Source organism: Papilio machaon, chromosome W (genome assembly GCF_912999745.1).
Source record: "Papilio machaon chromosome W, ilPapMach1.1, whole genome shotgun sequence".
In the NCBI taxonomy this organism is placed as follows: domain Eukaryota; kingdom Metazoa; phylum Arthropoda; class Insecta; order Lepidoptera; family Papilionidae; genus Papilio; species Papilio machaon.
Window position 1 is genome coordinate 7,783,665 of NC_060015.1, and position 24,198 is coordinate 7,807,862.

Here is a 24,198-nt window from a genome sequence, read left to right on the forward strand (position 1 = left end):
AAAGCGTTTGACACCTTGGACCACACATATATATGGAATGCTTTAGAAAGTCAAGGCGTCCAATATAAATATATAAGTATTCTCAAAAAAATATACGAAAATAGTACTGCACAAGTCAATCTAGAAACTATAGGTGAAGAATTTCAAATCGAAAAAGGTGTTCGGCAAGGCGATCCCATCTCGCCCAAACTGTTTTCAGCAGTACTTGAAATGATATTCCGGAACGTAGACTGGTCAAATAATGATCTCAACATAAACGGCGAGAACCTTAATCACTTGCGTTTTGCAGATGACCTTATTTTATTCTCTGAATGTCCAAAAACTTTAGAACAAATGTTGCAGCAACTATCGGATGAAAGTGCAAAAGCCGGACTTACGATGAACACAACCAAAACTAAAATAATGAGTAATACAACAGACAACTATACAATAAAAGTAAATAACGTGATAATAGAAAACGTAACCGAATATATTTATTTAGGTCAAATGGTTTCAACAGAACAAACAATGCAGAAAGAAATAGACCGTAGGGTTGCAAACACGTGGAAAAGATTTTGGTCTCTCAGTGAGGTGATGAAAAACCAAGATATGCCCATGTCTGAAAAAAGGAAAATATTTAACATGTGCATACTACCCTGCCTGACGTACGGTTGTCAGACATGGGCATTAACAGAACAACAACATAAAAAGCTGGAAGTGTGCCAAAATGGTATAGAAAGGAGTGTTGCAGAAGTACGGAGAAGAGATAGAATAAGACAAGTGGAAATAAAGCAAAGAACTAAGTTCAAGAACGCAACTTCTACGTACAGAAGACTAAAATGGAGATGGACGGGACATATGATAAGAGAGAAGAACGAGAAATGGACCAAATTAATTACAGAATGGTACCCGAGAGATGGTCACAGAAGCAGAGGTAGACAATTTAAGCGTTGGGAGGATGATTTTAAAAAGTTAGCGGGACCGTGCTGGATCCGAGTCGCAAAAGACAGAAAAGAGTGGAAATACTTAGAGGAGGCCTTTGTCGAAAGACAAGCTGTTACAGAAAATCAAACCGTTGCCGATACAGACATAATTTAATATAAGGATTAAGTTCTATGTTAATATTTTAGAGATTAAGTATAGTATCTTGTTAAACAGCAATAAAGGCTTATTTTATTTTATTTATTTTTTAATTACAGGATGTAATTAGAATTTACCCTGGAAAATATCAACATTGCAATATCACCTCTGATAGTAGTAGAAGATATCTGACAAAATTAAAAAAGGAAATTAATGGCTTTAAAATTGTGACTCTAGCTAATACATATTTTTAAAAGAGGTAAATGTTATTTTATTTTAGATTAATGTTTGTTTTAAGGTATCTCCGGAAAAGCTCAACGGATCTTGCTGAAATTTGGCGCAGATGTAGAACATAGTCTGGGAGAACACAGGTTACTTATTAAGTTTTTTTTTAATGTCGCGCGGACGGAGTCGCAGCCGACAGCTTACTAGCTGTTAGCTACATTAAGTTACTACTTAATGAAATTGCTCATAATTATTTTCAGGAATAAGAGAGATTAAGCTTTTTTGATGCCATTATTTTAAAGTTACTTGACGTACATTAATTTGGAGATGTTTAAAACATACAAAAAACTTGCTAAAAGTTTTAAGATTTTTTAAGGCTTTAATATATCTTCTTCTTTTCAGCCGCGTTATGCCCACTGCTGGGCATAGGCTTCCCCCAAAGATCGCCACGTTGATCGATCCTGTGCAAGACGCATCCAGGATTCCCAGGACTCCCGTAACTTTGACCAGATCATCGGTCCACCTAGCGGGAGGCCTGCCCACGCTGCCCTAAATACAGATCTATCTCGCTCTATCTACAGATTTATCTCGCTCTATGTTTCTTACCACAATAAATTATATTGTAACTTAAGAAAAGAAATTGATATAAACGCGCCGACCTCACGCTGTACATATTGTTGACTTAATTGATATCACATTGTAGCGGCTCGACGATAATTGATTGTAATTTAAGATTCGATAAGGACACTCATTAGTATCTAACAAAACATATAGGATTTATTTAGTTGGGTTCTTAAATTACGTTCATTAGACACAACTATACTTGTGCCGTACACGACGGGTTCGGGTCCCGCGGCACAACCTGCCTTAAACTACGTATCACAAGGCCTGGCGTAAATATGGTAAATATATGAACTGGCACTCACCTACTCGATGTCCCGTTCACCGCCTGCAGGTGCCTGGTCACTCTGTCGGTGTCAGTCGAGTCAAGTAAGTCACTGTCATACAGTCTAAAGGCGCCAGCAATGCTGCACTCCTGACGCACCCGATGCACCGCTTCCCGTAAGCGCCCTATAGACGCGTCCTTTATCGAACCGAACGCGGAACCGTTAACTTAGCGACCTAAATAATAGACACGTCCGATGTGCTATCCAACTGTCGACCACTTTTTATGCTGACTCGATGCGCTCTGTCGACTCACTCCTTCCCCGCACAAGCCCCCCGCAGGCCCCGCGCCCGTCCGTAGCGGAGAGGGATTTCCAACTACCCGCTTGTGCGGGAGAATAAAAATGAGTCGACCTACCAACATAAAACCCGTATTGGTCAACCGCGAAATTCAAAACGGCATTAACACGACGTAAGCACATCGCAACTATACCGAACAGTCCCCCGCCCCAGCCAGACGATACCTGGCTGCGTCCAAACTCCTTAATGGAAAATTATACTTAAGATACTGGGAGTCGGGAGAGAGTTGCGACCGCTCGCTTTAACACCGAGTTGCCTACTAACACCTCTGCAACTCGAGGAATACCGTCCGCGCCTACAATTAGCCTCAGGATTCGACCCCGTCTCCAAGACAGCGTTGGCATGTTCAACTCTTTCACTAAGACGAGATCCCCAACCTTAGGTGGGTCAGTCTTGTCACACCATTTAACCCGTTGCTGCAACAAATGGAGGTACTCTAAGCTGAATCTCCGCCAGAAGCTTTGGGAAAGGTGTTGCAGCAACTCGAAACGAGTTAACCTATTTAATGGGGTCTCCGTATAAGGATACTCCGGTAGTGCGGTGAGGGGTCCACCGATCAAAAAATGACCAGGGGTCAAAACCTCCAAATCATTAGGGTCCGATGATACAGGACACAGTGGACGGGAATTCAGAACCGCCTCAATCTTACAAAATACCGTAGCCAACTCTTCGAAGGTGAGCACTGTTTCACCGATGACTCGTCGAAGATGAGTCTTTGCCACCTTCACAACCGCTTCAAAAATTCCACCCCAGGATGGAAATGCAGGGGGATCGAATCGCCATTCTATACCGCGTTGAGACATGTTGGAAGCTATTGAAACCTGATTGTCTTTCAAAAACGTAAAGACTTCCGAAAGGTACCGATCTCCACCCTTGAAGTTAGTCCCACAGTCGGACCGAATTAAACTCGGTAATCCTCGACGACTAACAAACCGGGACAAACAAGCGATAAATGCCTCTGTGCTCAACGCCGACACTACCTCTAAATGTACGGCCTTGGTGGAAAGGCAAACGAAAACGCACAGGTAAGCCTTCGTCACCTTAGCATTTCGTAACGTTGACGACTTAACTTGAAATGGACCTGCAAAATCCGTACCAACTCCAGAAAACGGCTTCGAAGCTCTAACCCGATCTGGAGGGAGGTCACCCATTTGTGGTTGTACTATTGCGGCCTTCAACCTATAACACGGAATGCAGCGGAAAATAACGCTTCGTATAACTCGCCGTGCAGACAAAATCCAAAACTCCCTTTGGAGGACGGCTAGGAGTGTTGATAAACCTGCGTGAGAGTTCTTCACGTGCCGATCAGTTATCAAAAGTCGTACCAGAATGCTGTCCTTAGGCAACAGGAGAGGATGTCGAGCCGCATAAGGTAAGTCCGCATTTCGTAATCTACCCCCGACTCGTATCAAACCCTTGTCATCAATGAAAGGGTTGAGCCGTGCAATGGCACCCCTTAATTTATCCCCCTTTCGTAAACTAATTATTGCTGTTTGGAAACTTTGACCCTGCTCTAAACGCACCCAGAACAACAATGCTTCCCTTCTTTCCTCCGGGGTAAGCACGGGAGAAGACTGCCTATCGGACTTATTCCGAGTGTTATAAATAAAACGTTTAACCCATCCCGTCACTCCTAACAATTTATCAAGGGAGCTAAACCGTCCGAGCAATTCATCTAAATTTTGTTTCGGCTCCGACTGCACCGCTAACACTCGAAGTCCTGGCAACGGTTCAACCGGGTCGACAATACTATGGGGCCAGCTACCTTCAGGTTCACACAACCAGTCTGGTCCCCACCACAACGGATGACTCAAAATAACTGAAGATTCGCAGCCCCGTGAGGCGCAATCGGCTGGATTTAGGTCCCCGGGGACATGTCTCCAATTAATATCAGCCGTCGAATCGCGAATCTGGGAAACTCTATTGGCAACAAAAACCTCCAACGCATGAACAGACGCCCGAAGCCAACAAAGAACAATTTGACTGTCGGACCATGCATAGATCTTCTCGAGGGCCACTGTCTGACCTAAAGTGGAAGCAACATGATTGAGAAGTCTCGAAAGAAGTGCAGCTCCTGAGAGCTCCAATTTAGGTATAGTCAAACGAGACCGAATTGGCGCAACCTTACTTTTCGCTATAACTAATCTTACTGTGACACTACCGTTCGTGTTGACCGCACGTATGTAGACTGCAGCCGCATAGCCCAACTCTGAGGCATCACAAAAGCCATGAAGGCTCACCTGACATTTACCAGCAGGTAAAAAGGCTCTTTCTATCTTCACCAATTGAATATCCGGAAGCGACGAAACAAAACGAGACCTCGCCAACAATAACTCTCCAATGAGAGGGGCATCCCATGTAAGATTTTCCAACCAGAGTTTTTGAAGGAAACACTTTGCCCAAAACACAACCGGCGTCAACCATCCATTGGGGTCGAATATTCGGGCAACTGTGGAGAGTACCGATCGCTTAGTCCAAACTCGGGATATGTCTAAATCCTGTACACGAAACGTGAAGACATCCTGAACAGGCTGATACTGCACTCCGAGTACCGCAATGGCGTCAGGATTGTCAACGTTCTGAAAAAGATGAGGATCTTGCTGATGCTCCTTAGGTAAGCCGTCAAGGAGAGCCGGAGAGTTGGATACCCATTTCCTCAACTCATAACCACCAGCCTTTAAGATGCCAATCAACTCATCCCTTAATATAAGAGCCTCTCTCTCATTAGCAGCGCCGGTGCATATGTCATCGACATAAATATCACTGGACAATACAGCTGCAGCTCTAGGGAAATCCAACCGTTCACGCTCTGCCAGTTCCAGAAGCGTCCTGATTGCGATGAACGGACTCGATTTAAGACCATAGGTGTTCGTATTCAACTCATACACCGTAATTGGGCTAGAGGGATCCTCGCGCCACAATATGAGCTGAAATCTACGATCTTCCGGATGTATGATGGTCTGTCGAAACATCATTTTAATGTCCGCAACGAAAACGATCTGATGTCGGCGGAAAGCCGTCAGAATATCTGAAATGTCACGATGCAATTTAGGACCAACATGCAAACATTGATTAAGGGAGACCCCAGTAGAGGTAGGAGCAGATCCATCAAAGACAACTCGTATCTTCTCTCCCTTGAACACGGCATGATGAGGAATAAAATAGTGTTCCTGCGAACGCCAATCAAAATTGGAAACTGACATGTGGCCTAAGTCGCGATACTCCTGCATAAATTCTAAATATTTTTGTTTAAACACCGCGTCCCTCTTCATACGGCGCTCCATAGACATTAATCTCTTCTCTGCCAACAACCTAGACTGCCCAAGCGGTACGCGAGACGGAAGGAAAGGCAAACGCACAACAAACCGACCAGACCGGAGCCGCCCGATATTGTTCTGGAAGAACGCCTCACATTCCAGATACTCCGGGTTGTCACGAGGTGCTGTGGGTGGTTCTTCGACCTCCCAAAACCGCTGGACTGCATCAGCAAGAGAGAGACCCACCTGGATGTCTACATTTGGGATGGAGGCACTCACGGGAAATGCTGGACCTATAATGACTTCACCGAGGTCGGTCGAAACAGCTGACAACCCTCCTGCCTGCAGAAGTTTGCTACCCCTTATTTGCAGTAACCCTAACACATCTGCACCTAAAAGCAGATCTACGGTTCCAGGAACATGAAAATCCGAATCAGCTAAAGAAAGACCTGAAGTTAAGTTTACAATCCCGGGGGGTAAGGAGATAAGTGGGTGCCTTCCAAGAATATTATCCATGATAATGGCCTTACAGGTGATGCGCGGATGAGGACTACCAACCGGCGAGAAACATAAAGAAACCTGTCCTACCAAATCATCCACCATAACACCACCTATACCACGGATATAATCCGCGCCTCGTTCGATCCGCAACCGTAAATGCTCCACCAGCCGCGTTGACACAATACATCCCTGGGAACCCGAGTCCAAAACCGCGCGCGCGGTTACCTGTTGACTTCGAAGAGAACCGACGCGAACCTGAGCGGTTGGTAATAAAACCGTAAGAGGAGAGGGAGGGGAGAGGATGTGTTGCGGTGGAGCATGTCGCACGAGTCAAAACTCCTCAGAATAACTACCTGGACGTGGAGGGGGCGTGGTGCGATCCTGGTCACTTAACTTCCGATGACCTTGTCGTCGCGGGCAGCGTTGCTCCAACCGGGGCCATTCAGTGAATGACTGCGGCGAGCGAATGCCGGCACTATGGGGCTCCTGTGCCGATGCGTGAATGGGGCTCCGAAGGTCCCGATTGCCCCCGCCCGTGCACGCTTGCAATTGTTGATCCCGTTGCTGCCTACGAATTGTATGGGGCCGTGATGGGGACCGCACACCACGGTGAAGGGATACCCGTTGAATAGCACCAGCCCATTGGCCATCAATTTTTATGTTCCTATCACCTACAGGAGAAGCTACCCGTTCCTGTGAATTACCTGAAGACGAGCCGTTACGGTTCCCGCAAAGCAAAAGATGGTGTCTACCCCCACACTGACCGCACGCACGATTCAACTGGCAGGACGAGACTAGATGACTACCTAGACAACCATAACACCAAAATCGCTGACGAGCAATATTGCGCCGAGCCTGCCAGCGTAATTGTCGGAACTTGGGACAACCCGTAACACCGTGTCCTGTGCCCCGACAATAGTTACAACGAGATTCCTGTGTCTGTGCCACTGCTGCATTAACCACACGTGGTCGGTTACGGTACCCTGCCGGTAATTGATTATCAGCGGGCTTCGCTCTACGAGTACCGACGGACGGCCCCGTGGGAGGAGGGGGAAGATTCTCCGTTCGACGACACTCATCCTCCAGGAATAAAATTAGGTTGTCAAAGCTGGGAAGATGAGTGGCGGAGTCCCCGCCGTATTCCAGTTCAAATCTATGTTGTAAATCGTATGGTAATTTGGAAAGAATTATGTGCAATAATAAAAACGACCACGTGGACACAGGTAAATCCAAACCCTTGAGACCGTTGACCGCTATTAACAAAGGATTTAGAAGTCGTGTGCGCAACGACTGCGTAACCGAAATCCTAGGTAGGCCTAGAATAGCAGCAACATGACTATCTGCTAATCGCCGAACATTCTGATACCTACGATTGAGTAAGTCCCGGGCGATATCATAATTACCGTCAACAAGACCTAAATGTTGGACAAGGCCCTTGGCCTCTCCCGTTAACGACGCCAACAAATAGGCAAGCTTCTGAGCAGGGGTCAAATCCCTACGACTGTGAACAATGCTTTCAAATAAATTGTTAAAAGCAACCCACTGTTCCAAGTCACCGTTAAATTGTGGCAAATCGAGCAGCGGCAATCTACTCATGAGCGCTGGTGACGCCTCCGACTCCGCAGCAACGCGCGCGTCAGCAGCGCTTGACCCCTTAAGGCAACCAACAACCTGAATAATTTGATCAGCCAGGTCGTCGGCCTGATCAATATCGGCATTAATCTTCGCCATGGCATCCGCTTCTAAGCCTAACTCTAGAATGCCACGGTACGCCGCATATAGATCCGCCATTTGATCGTCTAGAACCTGATATCTAGCCATAAGGGCCTGCGCACGGTCCGGCCTAGAAATATTCAAAACCGCTGAGCCGAGCCATCTCAGCACCCCTGTTATCCTAGCGGTATATTTGCCGGCCATAATTAATAAAGTTCAAAAATTAAAAAATAAATAAAAACGAAGGTAGAAAATTATCGACGCTTCCAGAAACCGCTTACTACAAATGGTCGATAAAGGAAAAAAAATCTAAATGGTGGGTAGATAATTCTCCCCTTAACCAAATGTATGAAAACCGTTATAAAGAATTACCTAATTAAAAAAACCAACCGTAATGAAAACTGACCAACTTAAATTATCGACGGTAACATAAAAACTACCAAACGAAAAAAAATACTAAATTAAATTATTAACCGTAATAAAAAAAAAAAAACAAATTAAAAAATCACCAAATTAAATTATGCACCGTAACATAAACTACAAAAAAACCGTTACGTAAAAAAGCCCTAATTTAAATATACTAGAAAAAACCGTGAAATTACTCAATTAAATATTATGAAAGAACCCTAAATTAAATAATCTAAACTATAAGAAATCAACAAACGGAACCCTAATGGCCGATTAATATTACGTAGCAATCGTACAATAAAGAATTTAACGTAAACGACCCGATTAAAAACTTAATATTGTACGACGTAATATGTTATAATATTCTGTATTCCGTTGTATTCCGTTATATTCCGTGCGAGAAGGACGTTACAATATTTCGCCAAGCAATGCAAATACGTACCCGAAAAACACGTAACCCGAATATAACCACGCGGTTATAACCTACGTGTTAACCTAACCACGCTCTGCTACCACCGAATTGTGCCGTACACGACGGGTTCGGGTCCCGCGGCACAACCTGCCTTAAACTACGTATCACAAGGCCTGGCGTAAATATGGTAAATATATGAACTGGCACTTACCTACTCGATGCCCCGTTCACCGCCTGCAGGTGCCTGGTTACTCTGTCGGTGTCAGTCCAGTCAAGTAAGTCACTGTCATACAGTCTAAAGGCGCCAGCAATGCTGCACTCCTGATGCACCCGATGCACCGCTTCCCGTAAGCGCCCTATAGACGCGTCCTTTATCGAACCGAACGCGGAACCGTTAACTTAGCGACCCTGTACGCTAAATAATAGACACGTCCGATGTGCTATCCAACTGTCGACCACTTTTTATGCTGACTCGATGCGCTCTGTCGACTCACTCCTTCCCCGCACAAGCCCCCCGCAGGCCCCGCGCCCGTCCGTAGCGGAGAGGGATTTCCAACTACCCGCTTGTGCGGGAGAATAAAAATGAGTCGACCTACCAACATAAAACCCGTATTGGTCAACCGCGAAATTCAAAACGGCATTAACACGACGTAAGCACATCGCAACTATACCGAACAATACTAAACGAGAAAGTTAAGTTACTCCTTAGTATTCTAAGTAGTGTACACCAAGTATTAACTTTTTACACCAAGTTAATACTTGGTGTATAAAGTGTAAAGTTTTGTAACTCTAGCTTATTAAAGCTAGAGTTACAAAACTTTACTTTAAAAAAAATTTGTCTAAAGCAGAAATGTGTTCGCTGTAGTAGTTCACTGTAATTACAGCACGTGCCTATTTTCTCATAAACTGTTTAAAAAAGTTTCACAAGTTATCAAGGTACTAATACGGTACTTTACAGCTACAAATGTTATTGATTTATTAAATACAGTTATTAAGCATCGTCTTGTCGATTTACCACTTCGTTACGAGGCATATTTTATGCTCCAATTCGTAATGACTATTTTTTATTATTATATCGTTCTGGAGGCCTTCACTTAGTCGATAATTACAAAAAAAAAACAAAAGTGAAGCTTTTCAATTTAAATCAAAATACAAATAAAATAATTTAAAAAAAAACATTTTCACCGTTATGTAGTTACTTAGCTAACAAGTTTAGTTGAAGATATGAAGAGATTTGTTAAATAAGACGTCAATTATATGATTCAGGACGTCTACATGGTGGTTTTTTTTATATCCTAGGGTGGTAATTAATTTATATTATATTATAATGAAAGTAATAAATATAAAAATAAAACATACCTGTATGTATGAGAGTGGATTCGCAGGAGGTACATTAGGGTCCAAGAGCTCGATATTCACAAGCCAAGGCAGCAGATACTGCAGCAGCAACTGACGGACCTCAGTTCTCGCGGTTTGAAAGCGAGCGGTTATTTCTGTTGAAACAATAAACTATTTCAAACGATCAATTACACAAAACCTACATAAGAAGTTGAAATAATAGATGTTCCTCAACTCTTCTGAGATACATGAACATACATATCGATGGGTCCTATGTTTAAGGGCCAACGTAACAAATTGGTGATTTTTACTTTTTTATGTTAAACGCTATCTCTTAGTTTAGTTAACAACATGCACTAAAATACACATTTACTGGTATAAATATGTATTTCTTGCTAAAGTATATGCGGCCTCTTTTCCTATATGGTAGAAATTTTGAGAGCCTCCCCTGAACAGTATTTGCACATTGGCCCTTATTCGTAGACCAACGATATATTTATCAAATAGTCAATGTAAAATATTAATTAAATAGTATTAAATTGTTAAGTCACTACCCCAAACCACATACATTTAAATGAGAGCACCAAAAACAGACATACGTTCGACTGATTAACAAGATTATATTGTATAGACAGTAAACTACCCATTACGATGAAATGTCAGTTGACGATCACAATGCAATTAGGTCGAAAACTCATGGCTGCGGATAAGCGGCAGCCGCCGCCGCCCCGGCCTGAAGCCCAATCTGGCCTGGCGGCTGGGGCCATGAGAGGAGACCCGGAGCCGGCTCAAGCCCCTAAGGCTAAAGCCAGACCGGCCAGACGGGGGCCCAAAACGGGCCCCAAAGAACGACCAACTGGCCCTCCCCCTCCCCCTCCCCCCTCTCAGGAATCGAGAGGACGGGCAGGGGGAGCCCAGCTACAGAAAGCTGTAGCGGGCCAGGAGGACAACGCTCCCCAGGCATCGGGGAGTGGAGTCCAATGGTCGAAGGTGGTCGGCCGCAAAGCCAAGGGGAAGGGCAATACCTCGGCCCCAGCCGGGGCTCCCCCACAGGTTAGTGCGGCCCAGCGGCGAGCTGCAGCTCCCCCCCCCCCCCCCCAAAAGCCGTCAAGATCGTAGCCCCCAAGACGGCTGCCATCAGCCTCACCCTTAAAAAGGGGGCTACGATCACAACAGCGGAAGGCCAAGTCACTGAGGCCAAGTACGCGGAGGTCTTAGCTAAGGCTAAGGCCTCCATCAAACTCAGTGACTTTGGCCTGGAGACGGTTAGGATCCGGACAAGTATGACCGGATCCAAACTAATGGAAGTGGGGGGGGGAAACCCCGGAAGAGACCGCCGACCGCCTAGCCTCCGAGCTAATTAAAGTTATCGAAGACTGGGCGGACGTCGCCCGCCCGTGCAAACTAGCAGACCTCAGGGTCACCGGCCTGGATGAGACGGTGACCCGTGAGGAAGTGGCGGCCAAGGTGGCGACGGTTGGGGGCTGCTCCCCCAACGCGGTCAAAGTGGGCCTTATCAGGTCCAACTTCTGGGGTGGCGGCTCTACAATTGTAAAGTGCCCCGCGACGGCTGCTAAGGCAGCCGTCAAAATAGGGAAGGTGGCCATCGGTTGGACCATGGCCACCATCAACGCGGTGCAGGCCCGGCCATTAAGATGCTTCAAATGCATGATGCTGGGCCACACGCGCGCCCTATGCCCAACGGAAGCGGAGCACGGTCTACTCTGCTTCCGTTGCGGCGAAGCGGGGCACAAAGCGGCCGCCTGTGAGGCGCCCTGTAAATGCACAGTGTGTGCCACCACAGGGCGCCCGCACACGCACGTGATGGGGGGCGACAAATGTGTACCCCCCACCGTGAAAGGAAAGATGCCCAAGCTGCGTCCTAGCCCGCCGCAGCCTCTCCAGCATCTGGAGAGGATCGGGCCGCAAATCTCCGAGAACCAATTCGGGTTCCGGTCGGGGCGATCGACCTTAGACGCCCTGACCGCCCTGAAGAGGTTCACGGAGGTCGCGGCCCAGAGGGGGCAGGGGGCTATGGCGATATCTCTGGATATTGCCAACGCCTTCGGCTCCCTCCCCTTCGCAGTGATAGAGGAGGCACTCCGATTCCATGGAGTGCCCCTCTATCTCCGGACGGTTGTAGGACACTACCTGCAGGGGCGGGTAGTGTCCTACATAACAAGGCGAGGAAGGGAGGAAAGGCGGATGGCCTCCGGTGTTCCCCAGGGGTCTGTTCTAGGACCCCTGCTATGGAACATCGGTTTTGACTGGGCCATCCGCGGAGAGGTGCTGCCCCGGATGGCGGTTATCTGCTATGCAGACGATACGATGATCGCCGTCCGGGACACCACCTGGAGGAGATTGAGGCGGAGGGCTGAGGCCGGAGCCTCCCTGGTGACCCGGAGAATCGAAGCGCTGGGCCTCCGGGTGGCGCTCTCCAAGACTGAGGCCCTATGTTTTAAAGGGCCGAGGTGGAGGGTGCCGTCGGGGGCAACACTCCGGGTCAACGGGGACGAGGTCGGGGTCAAGGCCGGACACATCTACCCGGCCGGAGGCATCTACTGAAGACTTGGCCGTTTGGGCATAGTTCCCTTTGCCTACCCAGAATGGATGAAAAAAAAACAAAAAAAAAATCTCTGTTTGTATTCTTTTACGGTTGCCGCCATTTTTGAAACATTTTAGTTAGTTGAGTTTATTGTGTTTTTATTATTCTTTTAAATTGCTTCATTTTTTTCGCAACTGTATTAAAAATAGTTGTTTAGTACACGTGCGGAACTGTCATTACAACTTATTCCAACTGTCAACCCTCACCTTCGGCTGCGCCTCGGTTCGGGTAGACATTTGTCGGAACTCTTTGCAATGACAGGCTTTCCGCACTCGTAATGAAATATACTATAATGCATTCATACTTGTCTCTAATACTAATGTGTACATTCTATAAATGTATAGTCAAATTACTATTTTAAACAAGTGTCGCCACATAAGTGTGAAATTAGTATGTATAATTTTGGTATGGTTAACTGTTAACGATTAACTTTAACTTGCGTTAAATTTTCGAGAATTTAACGCTTTAACGATTAACGAAGTTAATTTTTTATTAACGATTTAACGATTAACGAAGTTAACTTTTTGATTAACTGTGCCCACCTGTGACGACGACCAATAATCTTTGACAAAGACAAAGTAACAAATGTTTTCATTCAATCGTCCGATAATATTATCATTTGCCTGTTTATATTTGCAAGTAATATAACGATGGGTCCTAAGTATAAGGATCAAAGTAACAAATTGATGATTTTTACTTTCTTGTGTTAAAAGTTACCGCTTAGTTTATTAAACAAAATACAAATTTACAGGTGTTAATGTTATTTTTAGCTGAAATAAAAAGGCATACACGGCCTATTTTCCCATATAGTTGAAACTTTCGAGAGCTTGTCCTGAAAACTTGTTGTTTCGAAAATTTTTATGATGAAAATTATAATCCTTTAATTTGACTTTTTATTAAGACAAAAACTGAAGACGTAATTGAAAATTAGAAAGATAATAAAAATAAAACTATAGCAACCATAGTTTCTATCAACTACAATTTTTTTGACTTAAAATATGTTCAGAACAAATTAAACTAATACAGTCAAAACCGTTTATGGCGACATCGTTTAGAACAACATACCGGTTAAATTGACCAAAATCAAAGGTCCTAGCTGAATGTTATATACATATCTTTCCTATGCCGGTGCACATTAACGTCACGTTGATGATGGCCGTGTAGTGGTCGCAAGGGTATTCTCTGACGAACAATAAAATCTATTAAACATACACACACAGACACACCACTCAAGAACTTAATCCAGAGAGTTTGAGAGATTAAATATTTTCTATTTCTTCAATTTAATTACTAAAAACAAAAATTTTAAGAAAAAAAAATAGCCGACTTCAAAAAAAAACAATCTCAAACAAAATGCACTCAAAAGTAACCTAAAAAAACCAATTTCAAACAAAATGCACACAAAAGTAACCTAAAAAAACCAATTGCAAACAAAATGCACTCAAAAGTAACATAAAAAAAATTCAAACAAAATAGTATATATATAGAACCCTGTCTGGAAAAACATATAAGCTACTAATTGAGTTTTTCTTTCACTAATTCTGCGCGGACGGCATTGTGGGTTAAAGCTGATAGTTTACATATTATAAATAAGTCTGTTAAGTTATGAGCTTATTTATCTAAAAGTTGACATGAAAAATATTCGCCGCGGGCCATGAGAGCGATGTTAACTCGTTTTACAGTTTCATCGAGAAGGGAGGTACAGACTGCAAAAAGTGTTAAAAACGAGCCATCGTGATTCGATCAACGGCGCGATGCATGTTATCGAGTTTGCATTAATGACCAGACCAGTGATTCTCAACCTTTTTTTGGTTATGGCACATATTTGACGATTTCAAAGTTTGGCGGCACACAAAGAAAAGTGTGCGGCGACTTGAGACATATTCCTATTACTATGCACGCCGCTTCATCATAATTTGGCACTAAGAAAAACCGCGTTGCAAAGCAAATAACAAAATATGTTTTTTTTTGTAGATTTAAATATATATTCATGTTAAAAATATATTTTTTAAATGATATAATTTAATAATATTAACATTATTATATATTTGCAAAATTTGGCGGCACACAAAAGTGCCGCGGCACAGTGGTTGAGAATCACTGGACTAGACTGTAACACGAGTACGCTTCTACGACCTTATGAAATTTGCGGCCGGCTAGCACATTGATTCAATAACGCAGCGAAATCCGTTTCTAAATACAAGCTGCATCAAAATTTTACTACTTATTTTTGCTTCGAATTTTTCACATTGTGTTTTACCATATTAATAGTTGATTTTTTTTTGATTATTTAAAACAAAAGGGCATTTCGATAATTTTCGTTCGTAATCACGTGGCTCCCACGCAACAGGTAAAGACTTGCACAGCGGTTAACATTTATTCACGTTCACGGACGATGTAGACAAATAAAAGATTGAAAATGTGAAGATAATACAATAAAATAACCTAATACATAAAAATCTTTTGACTATAATAGTCAAAGCAAGACTTTGCTAAAGAATGTTTCATAGAGTGAACCAGACATCTGATTAAAATAGTTGTTTTGTACATCTCTGCGAGGTCTGACCGTGAGTTTTAATTATTTTCACAGAAAGTTTCAAAAACTTTTTATTCGGAACGCTTTACACGAGATATTAATAATGCTTCCATGCAAATAACGCAGAGTCAGACATGTCCTGCGAGTTGGGAATATACTTTTAATCTTTATTGTGTAACAAAGTTGCAGTAAAAGGATTTTTATTCGAATGAGTCAAATAATATGCGACTAAAGGTTGCTTTGACCGTTCCTTTGATATGCATTAATGTACTAGTATATTTGCATGGTAATTTTACGTTAGTGCATTTTAACTCTCCGTTACCCAAAGCTTGTTAGCTCTCGTTTGATTTTTTTAAAATTCTTTGGCTATTTGTTAAAAATAAAATTAATTGGTAATTGAATAAACTTAAATAATTTCTCAAGTAGTAAGACGAGATCAAAGTACTCAGTGGTATCAAAGTCGTTAAAGTTACAGTTATAAAGGTATCGATTTCACCAGACTGTTATGAGAGTCAATGATTCGTTAACGATGAAACGTTTGTATCGTGATTTTCCAAGCGGCCAGCGACATAGGACGACATCGAGACAATAGAAACAATTTCAAATACCTATTACAGGTAACAGAGCGTTTCGTTGGTATGTCACTTGTATTATTATCATATTGTATTTTCTGTTTCGTCCAAGAGTATGTAAGGGACTACAAAATGTAAAATATAACCAACATTGGCGCGAGATGGAAAACAACTGAATAAAAACCCGACTGAGAAGAGGGTGAAATTATTTTTTCTTTTACGAAACGAATTTGACGGGTGATTTGATATCCAATACGTATTCATCTTTTGAATTTGAAGGTGCAATATGTCAGGATTTTTTGGTTTCTTAATTAACAAGAAGTAAATATTCATTAGGGTTGATACTCGATGTGAAATCGTTTTAGGATATTAATAAGTTTACAAGATCAGCTATGGCCAGTCGCAAAACGTTTGTTTGTACATTAAAGTATTCTTAAACCTCAAAGGCACAAAAAGTGTGTGTGGAAAATAAAATGAAAATAATGATGGAAGAAAGCTCGTTAACTCAAAGGTAGGGTTTTACGTTTAAAGTATAAAGTTTGCGGTAAAACGCGACCCTGTCGGTTTTTACTTTGTAAAGTGCACTTTCATCGCAAACTTAGTTGTAAATACACTTTACAGTAACTAACAGTTACATCGTATTTATGTATATGTTGTACTGTGTTGTAAGAGGAAGGAGGGAGGTTTGGCTGAAATTAGATATAAAGTAGTTTTTTGTAACTGATGACGTAAATTTAAAGAATAAATCTTACTCCGTACTAATATTGTAAATACGGTATTGGATGTCCAGTACGGTTCAATGGATCGTAATGAAATTTGGCATAGTTATAGAACATAGTCTGGCAAAAAACAGCGTAATTTTAAGTTTTTTTTTTAGTTAAGTCGCGGGATTAAGCTCGTTAATGATATTTAGAGAATTTCAATATTACTTTCTACTAAAAAATACACGTGATGAGATTAGGACTGGTTGTCTGAAACCTTAATAAATTATGGATTATTTATTTTAAGTCAACTTTTCTTGGTTTGAGAGATTAAAATTATTGACATTTTGGTACAGATGTTTCGGCAATGGAAATCTACAATTAGAGTTGTATCGATCGCATTATAAAAGGTATTATAAAAGTGATCGATGGTCGATAGAGTCTTGACCGACTTCGAGTACGGCAATCAGTAAACAGTGGCAAGTCAAATGTTTGTCTCCACCAGGGATATAGGTCATTAGGCGCCGATATAACAACCTTATACAATAACACAGTTTTAGCAAACTGTCCGCAAGGACAATCATAAAAAAGTTGTATTTTTGCCTATTAATTTCATGTTTCATTTCAAACGTAAAGGATCATTTACGTACATCCAATTTATGTCTGTCCAAATGTTCGAATTTATAATCTTGATTTTTTTCTATTTTGTATCAAATTCAATCTTGGATAAAGCAAATCCAAATTAATAACTCAGATGATTCCGACTTTGAATTATAAGTTTTAGAATTAAAATTTTATGATTGAAGAACGATAGAACCACTGCAGACATATTTGTGTTCTAACAAATTTCCATTCCTTTCATGGTCTTATATAAAAGAGTGACAAAAATAAGTGTTAACACAAAATTCACGAAAGTGAAATAATTTGGTACGAAGTTAAACATTAAGGTATACTAGTATAATAGCACGAGAGCTCACGACCAAAACCATGTCTTATCGTTTTACGTCCAAAACTGTACAATACCGTTAGAGTAGATGAATCTGAACCCGGCTAAGTGGGCAGTACCAGCTAGAAACGTCACATTTTATGGGGGGAGGGTATTTCTGCTACGTTAAAAAAAAATAGGTAAACAGTTTTATCACAATATGTCTGATAGTAAAAATGTACATAGGTTTCGTCATTTTATTACGAAAATATTTGTTTTCAGACATTTTGCGTGTCACATGTGGCCGAAGCGCATTTTCAAAAATGTCAAAAAATTTACCAGACCTGTCTCATAGCAGCTTGATTCATTTTTTTAATCTTTTGTATGGCTGCCAGAATTATGAAAAAATCGTTTTCAGACATTTTAAATGTCACCAAAAAGTCCAAAAACGAAGAGAACGTTTGTGAGTCGGGCGGTAACGTGCGGTGCTTGCTACGTCCCTATCCCTGGCTAGCTACAGCGCAAGCGTCCATCAGCTGTTCTGACTATAGCAACGGTTTCAACGACGCTCACTTTTCAATAAACACTATTTTTCAAATGTTACCCCAATTTCCTTTTGCCCAATTTATGAAAAATGTCCTTTAATTTTAGTTCGATGGTTTCGAGTGAGCTCTTTATCGATCATCATCTAAGAATTTGCGAGTTGCAGCTTATTCATTTGTATAACAGATGTAAATACGCCACAATACGATTTTTTAATAATTTCTGACTCGAAAAGTTGTCTGAAGTACGACACTAAATTTGTCTGATATAATTTTTATCTGCATCCAGGCAACTCTTTTCATGATGTAGAACAGTTTTCAGACAGAATGCTATGGAAAATATCTTTAAAATTTTTCAACACGTTCAAAATGGTTTCAACACATAAGATGCTCACACTTTCATCTGAAAAATGATTAATTCGCATTAACTGACCAATGTTCACTTGAAAACAAGATTTCCAGACGGTTTGCTATAGGTTTTTTTTTTTGCCTCATTTTTAATTTTCTCAAATGGTGTCCTGGGTACGTGTGACGCTTGTGGTGTCTGAAAATTATGTTTTCAGTAACTAAAATTTATCGTTCAACTACATTCTGGAAATCAGACAGATTACTATGAAACAGTTCGGTAAAATTTTTTGTCATCTTCGAAAATGCGGTCAGGTCAGACGTGACGTAGAAAATTTCTGAAATTAGTATTTTTGCAATCAGAATCACCAAATCTATCGATTTTATACAGTTTTCATCGTAAAACTTTAAGACAAAAATTTTGGTCGTGGGCTCTCTAACTATAATGATTTACCTAGCACTAAATATAGTCGCCAATGCCATAAAGCACCCATCAGCAACTCGCGGTGTTCCAGTGAAGCACTTGTCTACCGTCCAGTCCAATAGCGGTCCAATATCGGGGTTGCGTTCCAGAAGCAACACGATTGTCTCGCGAGCCAGTTCGTAAATCTGTATGGACAATATAAAACATTAAAGAAAACAGTACATCAATTAAAATGTTTAACATTTGCAGATTATTTGAAATTTACTAATATTATAAATGCGAAAGATTAGATGGATGGATGTTTGTTTGAACTTTGAAACATTTTTGTTTCTATACTAACATTATGAAATAAATTAAATAATTACTAGCTTCTGTTCCCGACTTGCCTGTGCGGAATTTAAAAAAAAAAACATCAGGATGAATAGTAGTACTGTGTGTTATTTGAAACTACACTCTCGAGCAACCAAATCGACTCACTCCTTGACGGCGCCCTTATGCATTGATTTTACTAAAACGACAAATGTCAATTGTAAATATGATATGTCATTCGAAAGCTGAAGATGTCAGCTTTAATTTGATGTCATTTTTATTGAAATCCATTAATTATTTCTTAAGTTAATGACGTCTGAACGTAACAGTAGGAAAAATCGGAATTTATGAATTTATGAAAAGGTCTCGTATTTTGGAAATTACACAAAAATTGGTAGAAATTAAAAAAAAAAATATTAAATCAATATTTTGTATTGCCCCCTCTAGCCTTGATTACAGCCTGCAGTCTGTTTTTCATTGAAATGATCAATTTTTTTACAGTCTCTTGAGGAATGCCGTTCCACTCCTCTGACAATGCTGACTTTAGATCATCTACGCTCGAAGGGACTGGATTCCTGGCTCGAACCCTTCGTTTGAGCTCGTCCCATAAGTGCTCGATGAGATTCATATCCGGGCTGAGCGCTGGCCAGTCCATCGTGCGCAATTCGACCTCTTCAAGAAATTGCCGAGTGACTCGTGCCGTGTGACAGCGGGCATTGTCGTGCATTAACACGAAGTCTTCGCCGACAAACCCTACGTAGGGCACAACATGACTCAGTAGGATGTCGGTGATGTACCGATCAGCTGTTAGCCCGCCTCCTCGGCCGCCCCCAGGCACGAAAACAAGCTCAGTTTTTCCCTCTAAGGAAATACCAGCCCACATCATGCAGGAACCGCCGCCATACGCCACTGTTTCAGCAAAACAGCATTGGGAAAAACGTTCCCCCGGACGCCTGTAGACTCGGCTTCTCCTGTCACTGCCATGCAAACACATTCTGCACTCATCAGTAAACAGTACCGACCGCCAATGCGTAATGCTCCAATTGAGATGTTCTCGAGCAAAATGAAGGCGCGCTTGACGGTGGCCTGCAGTGAATTTGGGGCCCGTCGCAGGCCTTTTTGGCCTCAAATTGGCTTCCTTCAAGCGTCGTCTCACCGTCCATTCGCTTACAGCCACCCCTCGTGTATGTCTCAATTCCTGTTGCACATCAACACCCGTGAGGTGTCGATTGGGCAGCGAGGTTGAGACAATGAAACGGTCGTCTCTCTCTGAAGTGCACCGGTGGCGGCTCGTTCTTGGTCTCCGATTAAAGGCACCAGTCTCTTGGAACCGTTTGTATACTCGGGACACTGCAGACTGGCTCAATTGGAGCTGGGCAGCGACTGCTCGCTGACTTAACCCTTGTTGCAACAAGGCAACAACTTGAGCTGCTTTTTCTGGCGTGGTATCCATGGTTCCACTAAAACTTTTAATGCAATTTACTGAGATGTGTACCGGTCAACTTGTGATAAGCGACTGATAGGGTAAACCGGATGTGGGCGGGTTTTATAGCGGGGAAAGGTAGCGCAACTCGTGGATACCTTATGGAGCAAATTTTCCCTGACGCCTAATTAAAATGCGTCATTAAATCAGCGCTTCAATTTTTTTTAGGGTATTGATGTTAAATGAGAGTATCAATCTTCAGCTCACGAATGATATATCATTTTTATAATTGACATTTGTCGTTTTAGCAAAATCAATGCATATGTGCGCCGTCAAGGGGTGAGTCGATTTGGTTGCTCGTAAGTGTAGGTTCTATATCACCACGACTACACAGAAGACAGGCGTGAATTGGAAGCAATTCCGCGTACAGTTTGATGAGTGTGGTACCGGAGGCCTAAGTTTAGTCGTCTTTCCCTTCCCACCCTCTTCTTATTAGGAAAGGATGGGAAGGGGAAGTGGATTTGGCGGAAGAAGGGACGCATAGGAAGGAGAAATATCCTCTTTCTGTACGTCCCCTTCTCCGTTGATTAAAGGTAGGCAATGCATCTGTATTTGCGGATGTCTATGGGCAACGGTCGCCTCGCTCTTTCGGCGAATCCAGGTGGCCGTTTGCTCGTTTGCTACCGTTTGATATAAAAAAAATACCCGTACCCATATTTCAATGAGATATGTAGTACCGTTGCAGAGTTATCGAGTAAATATGAGAATAAACCTATCTCCCGGAAACTCTATACATACATACACATTTCCAGAATGATTGGTATATATGTGTTCGTCAAAACTGTGTTCTACATCTATACCAAATATCGAGATCTGTTTACCCTTTCTGCAAATATCTTGTAACAAACATCCAAAATATCGCATTTGTAACATTAGGTAAATTTTAAATGTTTACGTAAATTCTCGAAATGCTTTTCATGTGGATAGGTATTGTAACTATTTCAAGGGCGTAATCCCTCAATAACAGTTAATTCGACGAATTCAGGTGGCTGTTAGCTCTTTTGCCGTTTATTAAAAGAAAAAAAAAACATATTCGTTATTTTTAATAATATTGTTATTGTTCAGACTGACGCCTGCTCAATATTGCGTCGGGGCACAGTGGCGCGAAAATTGCCGTCGCCCGCATCAGGCGCTTGGACATTTTTTAATACAAATCGGTCGCGGGTGTGCCACTTGTCCCGAGATCACCGTAACGTTCACATGTATTTTTTCAATTATACTATTTTAAAGTATCCGGCTGTTTAACTTAAGGCACCATTCTATTTACTAAAGATAGAACATGGTGGCCCATGAGGGGAACAAAGAAGAATCCGCGAAATAATAACAATTAATACGTAAATACGACGAGACACCGGTTAGCGCGGCGACCTAACGATCTTCAACATCATATCAAATCATTCCTGTGGATGGAGCCTTGCAGTGGATATTTCTAAAACCACGGGCTGTATTGGGAAGCAGAAAAACAAAGAAGATTCGAGCAGTGAATCAGCTAAAGTTTCACATCGAGCAGTTACGAGTTCGTCCGCTAAGATAAGTGTCCTTCCTTAACTAATTCCTAAAAAACCTAATAACTAACAAAAGAATAATCAAAATCGTTCGTCATTTGTGTAAATTAAGTGTTTTAGACAAGTTTTACAGCGTTTTATGCACGTAAATTGGTTATTTAGTGCAAAATTGCATCATTTTTTGTTACCTACCCTTTTGTAAAAAAAAGTGAACAATCAATTAACTTTAGTTATTTATCGCAATATTATCTAAATGAATACATGAATCATTCAATTTTATGTTCACTATTCCGTAAAATTGTTCAATGGAAGTATATTAAACAATAAAAGGTCACTCAATTGATATAAAGTTAAATTATTTTACGAAGTAAAGTTAGCTTCGTATTTTATGTTTTCTCGTTTCGTATTGTTTATACTGTGGGAGTCACAGCCGGAGAATACTTTTAATAAAATACAGTCTTCTTTAACTCGTATATTTTCTTTGATGAATTGTAAATTACAACTTTTTTACAATTACTAATCTTACATCTGTCTCACGATTCCCCGAATGATGCCAACTTGGCTGTCATTCAGACTACTCATTACAATACTTTTAATTTACGATATCGAATTACTGTCCGATTAATAACAAAATAAGTAGAATATTTCTATTTCAAATTTGTGAATCAAATATTTAAATAATATGGTGGATCCCAAATCAATGATAAATGATGTTATTTTAAAATAAACAAAAGTGTTATTGATTTATAGAATAGACAAAATAATGTTTTAGGTTATGGAATTACAGATTATATAAAATAGCTTACAGCTCGGCCTTCCTGCTAAAAGCGAGTCCCTTCGCTTGAAGTAATTAAAAATTTATCGAATTCATATATAAAATACATAGTAGTCGGCTCTAAATCATTAGTTATTTTAACATTAACTTTAAGAACAAATAAAATAAACTACTTCATACCTTTAACTAAACCACGCTTATCAATTAATTATCAAATTATTAATCAAACAGTAATTTTACAAAATAAAATAACCGCTCTGCACGAGGCTGACATATAAAACTTATAGTTTAGATCTTTATTCTCTTCCTCCTCTTCCCTAGTATCATCTTCAACAATTCGATAAATCTGATTTGTTTTCTTTTAGTTTCTTTATAATTGTTGTTGCATCCAAGGTCTGTTTCGAATCTGTATCTGAAAGTTATATTATTCCGCCTTTAACGCCTTCATCTTTTCATCGGATGACTAGCCTGTGGTGATCCAGTCCTGTTCTCCATCCTCAATAGCCAATACATAAATATAGTTAATAAATTCTAGCTCAACCATCTCAACCGGGTCATGGCTCAATGTGGAAATGAACTATGTTTCCGCGGTCACTCAGAAAATATTCCTTCAACGTTTGAGAAGCAGGGCCCACTGCCACGCCAAGAATATTCTTTTGTCACTTTTTAAAAGATCAGTTATCTGTGTTCCATATGAAGGGTAATTTTTATGAATTTTCCCAAAATCCAGAAGGTCTAAGAAATCCACCTAGTTCGCGCTGGATAGAAAAACCCAGATACAGCCTCAGTTCCATGGTAGCCAGGACCAACTCCACTTGCACTCACTTCATAGTCAAGAAAATCAATGGTGTCAAGGAAAAATGGCAAGATTAAGCAGCTCTAAAACTACCAAACGCTGTAGCTCCTCAGTTAGGCAGCTTTATAGCGTGACTCCTCGGCTATTAGTACCTTACAAAAACTAGAGTTAGATTCAGCGAGTAAAAACCTTGATGCCCGAAATCAGTCTAATAGGTTTTCAGTTCGGAGGAGTGTACAGTACCCCTTTTTGGCCCTGTAATTTAAATCACGACAGTTCATTTTAACCAGAACTAACCCATATTCCTCAGCAAAAACGAACCGGAACCTGGACAACCACCTCTACTAAACTTGTGGACCCTAGTTCGTGAAGTTCAACTGAAAAGCAACTCTTCTTTTCAACTATCTTATTCTTCAATGCTTAAATTATTCATCAGTATAAGACTGCAATTCAGCCATATTATAGAATGTAACGGTTCTAATATAAGTCAGAACCAAAAGAAGAATAGTAGACATACATTAT

The 24,198-nt window shown here is 41.4% G+C and overlaps 1 protein-coding gene across 1 annotated transcript in view; it reads right to left on the reverse strand.

Moving 5' to 3' along the window:
• Positions 1 to 24,198, reverse strand: part of LOC106715878 (protein furry) — a 160,702-nt gene that overhangs the window by 67,235 nt on the left and 69,269 nt on the right. Inside the window, 4 exon segments of the mRNA XM_045685603.1 lie at positions 10,180 to 10,313; positions 11,564 to 12,190; positions 13,875 to 13,945; positions 18,839 to 18,993. Of these exon segments, the coding sequence (XP_045541559.1) occupies positions 10,180 to 10,313; positions 11,564 to 12,190; positions 13,875 to 13,945; positions 18,839 to 18,993 (987 nt within the window).